The sequence below is a fragment of the Neophocaena asiaeorientalis genome, unplaced genomic scaffold, assembly GCF_003031525.2.
Source record: "Neophocaena asiaeorientalis asiaeorientalis breed wild unplaced genomic scaffold, Neophocaena_asiaeorientalis_V1.1 scaffold46, whole genome shotgun sequence".
In the NCBI taxonomy this organism is placed as follows: domain Eukaryota; kingdom Metazoa; phylum Chordata; class Mammalia; order Artiodactyla; family Phocoenidae; genus Neophocaena; species Neophocaena asiaeorientalis.
Window position 1 is genome coordinate 10,151,712 of NW_020175393.1, and position 7,890 is coordinate 10,159,601.

Below are 7,890 nucleotides of genomic sequence, written 5' to 3' on the forward strand. Positions count from 1 at the left end.
CGGGCCCATGTTGGCACGGGTGCCGGGCGCTGATGCCTGTTCACCCAGCTGGTTTCCGCTGCTCTAGGCTTCCACACTTCTCTGGAAGCTGGGGGGTGGGGGTGCGGAGGGCAGACGTGGCGTGAGGAAGGGGCGTGGATGAGGTGAGGCAGCTCGTTGTTGGCTGAAGGAGGAGGTGGCGTCAAACACCACTGCGGCCCCTCCTTGTGGACTTGGGGCCTCAGGAGGAGAGCCCCCTATTCCAGCCCAACCCATGGCACCCACAGAAGCCTTCCCGTAGGGTGGCCTCTTCCTCTGGGTTTGAGGCTGTGGGGGACCCTTTGGCCACCAGTGGCCTGGCCTGTGGACCCTGCCTTTGGGCCTAGCCTGCCGTCACTCCCTGCTTCAGCCCCCACTTTGGTGGAGGGGCCTGGGCATGAGCCTTCACACAGGGAGGAGGTGGCCCCGATTGCCGTCCCCAGCAGGTGGAGAGTGAAGGTGTGCTTTTTCGGGGGTGGTAGCCGTTGGGGCCCTGTGGCCCGAGACTTGCACTTGTGCCCGTGGGACAGCGCTGCCCCTTACAGCACCCCTGTCCTTGCATTCTGCCCGTGTGCGTCCGCCTCTTCCTGCGGGCAGGCTTCCTAGCCAGCGCTGCCTCTTTCCGCCGCTCTCTCTTGTCTTCCGCTGTGGCGTCGGACCCTTCCAGGGCGTGGAAGGGTGTGGGGCCCGTGAGCTGGGTGGGGTGCAGCTGCTGACGTGGTCGGGGGTGTTGCATGGATTTTTTTTCTCTCTCTCTGCTGACGCTCTAGCTTAGATGTCTTTCCTTTTGCCTTTTGCAGTCCCTGTGGGCCTTGCTCAGAGCGGAGAAAGCATTTGTTTGTACAAGATCCGCAGACGTGTAAATGTTCCTGCAAAAACACAGACTCGCGTTGCAAGGCGAGGCAGCTTGAGTTAAACGAACGTACTTGCAGGTTGGTTCCCAGAGGGCGAGCAAGTCAGAGAGGGGCTTTGCACAGAGATGGGGAGAGAGAGAGAGAGAGAGAGAGAGAGAGAGAGAGAGAGAGAGAGAGAGAGAGAGAGCGAGAGCGAGCGAGCGAGCGAGAGCGAGCGAACGCGCACCTGAAAGGGGCCAGCTGCTTGCTCAGCTTCTAGCTGCTTGCCTGGTGACTGCCGCCTTCTCTGCTCGCGGGGCCCCTGCGCTGGGCAGCGGGTGCTGGCCGGCCCGCCAGGGCCAGTTCAGAGCTTGCCCTGGTTGCGTGAGTGGGCAGGCCAGTGTGGCTTCCTGTGGTGGTGTGGACGCAGGCTGAGTGCTGTGTCCTGTGGTCCTGCTCGTAGAGGCTGTTGGTTCTGACGTTGTGATTCCCACCTCTGCTGCTAATAGGGAGGGCCCTTCCCGGCGTGGGGGGATGCGCCTCTACAAAGCGCAAACACTTGGGGGCCTCGCCACCGCCTCTGAGGTCTGCACCGCTGGGTTTCTCATCCCCTCAGTGTCTCTCCTTGGGGACAGGGCTTGAGTTCATCCTCAGACTGGGGTCCTGGAGGGCGTGGGCTCTGCCTGTTGGTTTAGGGCAGATAGGAGATTTAACATCAGGGGACGCTAGATACCTTAATACTCCAGTCATCACGGCGACAACCCCAAACGGCCCACCTATTTCCAAATGCCCCTAGGATGGGTGGAGGGAGGGAGCCGCACCCATTCTCCTAGTATTAGGCTGTGAGCTCCTCACACCTGGGCCTAGGTTTTATTCATCTGCGTGACCCCCCACTCCCACCCCAGGCATCTGTGCCTCTGTCCCTTGTTCACACCAGGGACCAAGGAAGTGTCAAGTGCGTGAGTGAATACATGACCGAGTTCAGGGGTGAGGGCAAGAGCACGGGGCCGTGACAGGTGGCTGGCAATCTTTTGGTGCCTCACTGGTGTTTATACTCGTCTGGCCTGTGCTCAAAGGCAGGGAGCCCTCTGGGCCAGCGTAAGCTTCACCCAGGAAGGAGAGGCTTTTGTGGGGATTCCCGGGCAGGGCCAGGGTGCCCCCAGCTAGTCCAGATGCCTCATTGGTTAATAGGGTCCTTGGAGTGTAGATCTCTCCCCCGTCTCCCGTGTCCCTGTGGCTTGTGAGTGTCAGGGAGGCTGGGGACCGGGCCCTGGGGGTGTTACTGTGGGTTCTGTCTATCTTGGCGGTACGTGAAGGCAGGAAGTGTACACTAGTGCTGGGGTGGGGGCTCTGCCTCACCCCAGGGCTGGCTGAGGGGTCTCCACATCTCCCAGGGACCTCCGAGAAGATAAGGGATTTGCCATTTTAGGGTTACCACGGTGATCATTCTGCAGTGATGGGATAGGGGGATGTCTGCGGTGACCTGGGGGCTAACTGAAGTTACCCGAACCCATCCTCTCACCTGGCTGTATGGGGGAATTTCAGTCCTCAAATAGGAGGCTTAGGATCCCCATTCCTAAGCTCTCAGAAGGGCAGGGCCTGCTCTGACCTCTCTTCGAGTGGGGAGGGTAAAAGGCGAGCAGCCCAGGTGCAGGGCCATGATGGGAAAGTTCTAGGAGTCCCCTCTGCCTCCCCGACCCTAAGTTAAATAGCATATTGGAAAGGTAAGGCAGCCTGGTACCTGGGGCCTGCAGCTGAGGCCAGGACGGTGGGCATGGCGAGGGGAGGTGTGTCTCTCACCTTCCCAGGGCCCCAAGCCCTGCTGGCTCCGCCTCTCTTGGGAGCCTCGCTTCCCCAGCTTCCTGGCCTGCTTGGCCTCTGCTCAGGCCCTATCCTTTGCTCTCTCAACTCACTCCCCCAAACCAGCACCATAGGGACTGCACTGAAACATCTCCTTCTGCAGGGAGGCTTTGGTGATTAACTTGGTCCAACTTTGCTCACCTATCAGCTCTTAAATGTCAACTAGGGACTGTTCTTTGGGACGTGTTCATTTGTTGCTTGTGATGAGATGTCATTCTGTCTTTGTCTTGTCTCAGCTAGACTGTAAACTCCAGAGGGCAGACTGGGAGCCCCGGACATAGCTGCCACTCTCCCAGAGGCAGGACTGCGCTTTCTCTGTCCTCTCCCCTGCTGGCCTCGGGCTGCAGGAAGGGGAGGCTGCAGCCTCCCCACCGGGGCTCCTCCCCTGGCCCTAACCCCCAGCCTCTGTTTCCCGTTCTCTGCAGATGTGACAAGCCAAGGCGGTGAGCTGGGTGGGAGGAAGGAGCCTCCCTCAGGGTTTCGGGAACGAGACGTCTCACCAGGAAAGACTGACACAGAATGACCCATAGCCGCTGCCCCCGCACCACCACCACCATCAACAGAACAGTCCTGAATCCAGAAACCTGACATGAAGGAAGAGGAGGCTGTGCGCAGAGCACTTTGGGTCCGGAGCACAAGACTCCGGCAGAAGCATTCCCGGGCGGGTGACCCAGCACGGTCCCTCTTGGAATTGGATCGCCATTTTATTTCTCTTGCTGCTAAATCACCGAGCCCGGAAGATTAGAGAGTTTTATTTCTGGGATTCCTGTAGACACACCCACCCACATACATACGTTTATATATATATATAAAATATATAAAAATAAATATATATATTTTATATATATATATAAAATATATATATTCTTTTTTTTTTTAAATTAACATTGCTAATGTTATTGGTGTCTTCACTGGATGTATTTGACTGCTGTGGACTTGAGTTGGGAGGAGAATACCCCCACCCAGATCCTGACAGGGAAGAGGATGGAAGGAGAGACTCTGGCATCATCTTTTTATCCCTCTTAGGGAAGCCGGGGTCCCCTCACCTGCCTGGGGACGCGCAAGGCCAGGGCACGGGGGCAAATTTGGCCTGCTTTTGGAAACACCGACAAACCCAGCCCTGGCCCCGAGCCTCTATCCCGAGTCAAACGGACAGAAAGACAGGCAACAGGTACAGGGCACGAGGACGCTGGCTCTGACCAGGAGTTTGGGGGAGCCTCGGGACACTGCTGTGCTTTGGAGAACCCCTCCACGTGCTGCACGGGCATCTTGCCCCCAGGGGCACTTGCCTGGAAGATTCAGGAGTCTGGGCAGCCTTCACCTCCTCTCACCCGCTTCCGAGATGCCCAGGAGGCCACTGACATGCCTTGGCGAAGAGAAGAGAGACGTTGGTGGAGGAAGGGCCGCCCAGTGGCAGCTCATCCTCCGAGGGAAGGGCCTCCTGCCTTGGCCCTCTCCCAGCTTCGCTTCCCGGGCGCAGCGCAGGAGGGCCCGATGTCCTCAGACCATTGAAACCACTAGTTCTGTCCCCCCAGGAGACCTGGCTGTGTGTGTGTGAGTGGTTAACCCACCTCCATCCCCCAACCCGACCCTTCCTGCGGCATAGAGAGACAGGGCAGGGTCCCGGTGCCCACCCTGGAGGCAGAGAAAAGAGAAGTGTTTTATATATGGTAGTTATTTAATATGCCCTTTTAATTAGAAATTAAAACAGTTAATTTAATTAAAGAGTAGGGTTTTTTTCAGTATTCTTGGTTAATATTTAATTTCAACTATTTATGAGATCCATCTCTTGCTGTCTCGCTCTCTCTTATTTGTACTGGTCTTTGTGTATAAAATTCCTGTTTCCAATCTCTCTTGCTCTGATCGGTGACAGTCACCAGCTTGTCCTGAGCAGATATTTAATTTTGCTAACACTCAGTTCTGCCCTCCCCTTTCCCTTGGCTCCCCACCACACATTCCTTTGAAATAAGGTTTCAATATACATCTACATACTATATATATATTTGGCAACTTGTGTTTGTGTATATATATATAATATATATATATATGTTTATGTATATATGATTCTGATAGACATTGCTATTCTGTTTTTTTATATGTAAAAACAAAACAAGAAAAAATAGAGAATTCTACATACTAAATCTCTCTCCTTTTTTAATTTTAATATTTGTTATCATTTATTTATTGGTGCTACTGTTTATCCGTAATAATTGTGGGGAAAAAGATATTAACATCACATCTTTGTCTCTAGTGCAGTTTTTCGAGATATTCCGTAGTACATATTTATTTTTAAACAACAACAAAGAAATACAGATATATCTTAAAAAAAAGCATTTTGTATTAAAGAATTTAATTCTGATCTCAAAGCTCCTCCTGGTTTCTCCTTCTCCATTGAATCTTTGTTCCAGACTTCCTCCTGCCCCCTTTCCCTCCTCCCATGGGAAACATGGCATTTGCCTGAGGTCTGGGAAAGGGGTTCCAAGCGTGTAGGATACGGGGTGACCCACCTCATTGTGCCGGGGGCCAGAGTCTTTCCATTCTGGCTGGGCCCGTCCTGGGGGAGCTCGTTCATCTTCTGCCATCTGTGGAAGTGGGGGAGGGAGAGACAGCTCCTTAGATAGGAGCCAAGGGCCCTGCGATGAGTAGAGCTGCCTTCAGGAGTCATGTGATCCAGGCAATGTCCCTTGTCAGGGAAGGAACTGGCCATGTCTCTGAGCTTGTTTCCCAGAGGACAGGAGGGGGCTGGGAATGGGAAGGGGGTGCTTGTGTGGGGCCTGTACCCCCAGGGTATAAATTAGTTTTACGTAGTAGTCCTGGAGTTCCTTGAGCCTCTGGAAGGTGGGCCCACGGTTCCACTTGCCCCTGAGGGGACTCCCTGCCCTGCCTTGCTGCGTAGGCCCAGCTCTCCCGCAGGCCCGGGGAAGGTGGAAGCTGTCTGGGTCTTTGGCGTTTATGAACAGTGCTTCCAAATCCACTTCTCTAGCCTCTTTTATTCCTTCAAACCATACTTACTGGGCCACCAGCCATCGTGCCAGGGCAAGGGATGCCGTTATGAATAAGATACAACTCCACCCCTCAAGGATCTGGTGAGGGTGGGTGAGGAGACACAGAACTATAAATCCACAAATAGAAAAATACATAAATTATGATGGGGGCATTCGATCCAGCTTGGGAGTGGGGACGGATTGCGGGTGGTGGAGTCTGGGAGGTCTGCTCATTATATTACCTTTAGGCTGCCCCTTAAAGAGTGTGAAGGAGAAGACAGAACATGGAGGGGCGGGTGGAAGGGTTGAAGCCAACATCCCAGGCAGAAGGGGCAGTGTGAGCAAAGGCATGGAGGGAGGACTCAGGCAGGGAGTGGGTGAGGGGATGAAGGTGGGAGAGAGAGGCAGGAATAGCCCTTGCCTGCCGCACCCATGGTGCCAAGAGCCTATGACCTGGGGATGAGCAGCACGTGAGGGGTTTTAAACAGGGAGCACCTCTGCAGGGAGGTGGTTGTAATCCTCCCGTGGGAGACACCCTGAGGAGGGTAGAGGTGACTTCGGTGGCTGATCAGGGAGGGCACCCCCTGCCTCTCCTGGCCACACTGGGTGGGGGGGGGACTAGGGAGGCGAGGTTCCTGCCCTCCTGCAGCTTTGGTTCTAGTTAAGTGCTCATTTTCCAAGCGCTTTCCACCTGTGGCTCTTCCGCTGGTTAACACAATCCACAAGACCTGTGAGGTCGGGGCTCTTGTCATCCCAAGTGGATATTTGCCTGAGCCTCCAACTGGCCTTCCAGATTCTTCTCTCTCCTGCATTCTCATCAGCCAGAGTGAGCCTGTTAAAATGTGAGCTGAATCATATTACCTTTTGGCTCAAAACCCTGCAGACTCCGTTTTATTCGGCGAAAGAAGCCAAAGTCCATACAATGGCCTTAAAAGGCCCTGCGCCATCTGTGTTGCCTTGATCTCCCCAACTCAATGACCTCTGACCCCACCTTGACCACTCAGCTCCAGCCACACTGGCTTCTCTGTTCCTCGCGGGTGCGCTCCCACCTCAGGGCCTTTGCACGTAAGGTCCTCTCTTCCTAGAGTCCTCTTCCCCCAGATGTGGCATGCGTGGCTCTCTCACCTTTAAGTTTTGTTACCGTCTCAGCAAGGCTGCTTGACTATATTGCATTTACAATCAACACCCTGCACTCGGGCTCCTCTGCACTCGGGGTCCTCTTTTCACCATCCTTCTTTTTTTCCCATAGCACATGCCACCGTCTAACATACTCTAGAACAGGTCTGTCCAATAGAACTATGATGTGAATGAACCATGTATGTAGTTTAAAGTGTTCTCTGAGCCAGATGTTGAAAGGTAAAAAGAAACAGGTGATGTTTAATTTAATCATATATTTTACTTAACCCCAACATATCTAAAATATCATCGAATCAATATAAAAATGATTAGTGAGAGATTTCATGTTTTTCGGTATTAAGTCTTCGAATCTGATGTGTATTTTGCTTTTATCAAACTTCTCAATTGGGAGTAGCAACATGTCAAGTATGCATATGAGGCTGGTGCCTACCGTTCTGGACAGTGTTGCTTTAAAATTTACCCCTCCTCTTATTTCCCCCACTACTAGAATGCAAGCAATGTGAGGGCAGAGATTTTTATCTGTTTTGTTCAATGTTGTACATTGTATCTCCAGCTCCTAGAACGTGCCTGGGACATGCTCAATAAACATTTGTTATCTGACTGACATTGTTGAAACTGAAGCCTGGTGACTGAGGGTTTGTTTTATCCCAAGACTATGGAGGTAGGTGATGGCTGGCACTGGCGGGAGTGGTGGGTAGACAGGCTTTTTGACAGGTGGGGACTTGAGCAGGGCTGGGTGAGGAGAGGGGAACTCAGAGTCAGTGGTGGGGGTGAGGGACAGAGAGGCCTCTTCCCCTGTGCCAGGCCCTGTCTCCTCCTTTTAGCCACCCTGGAGACGGGGCTTGTTATTTCTACTTGGTAGATGAGGGTCAGAGAGGGTAAATAACTTGCCCGAATCGACTCACAGCCAGTAAATGGCCAAGCCAGAATTTAAACCAGCTTTCCTGACTCCGATTCCAGTGCTCTTCCCACCTCACCACAGTTGCCCCAGGCTAGGGCAGAACATCAACAAATAAAAATGAATCGTCTAGACTGAATACAAACAGGCAGAAGAAAAG

General features: G+C 53.2%; 1 protein-coding gene across 1 annotated transcript in view; it reads left to right on the forward strand.

Annotated features, from left to right (window-relative positions):
• The window catches only part of VEGFA (vascular endothelial growth factor A), a 68,055-nt gene extending 60,603 nt beyond the window's left edge, over positions 1-7,452 (forward strand). The window contains exons 8-9 of the mRNA XM_024766066.1: positions 819-950; positions 3,137-7,452. Of these exons, the coding sequence (XP_024621834.1) occupies positions 819-950; positions 3,137-3,158 (154 nt within the window). The 3' untranslated portion in view covers positions 3,159-7,452. The remainder of the gene's footprint in view (positions 1-818; positions 951-3,136) is intronic.
• The last annotated feature ends 438 nt before the right edge of the window (positions 7,453-7,890 follow it).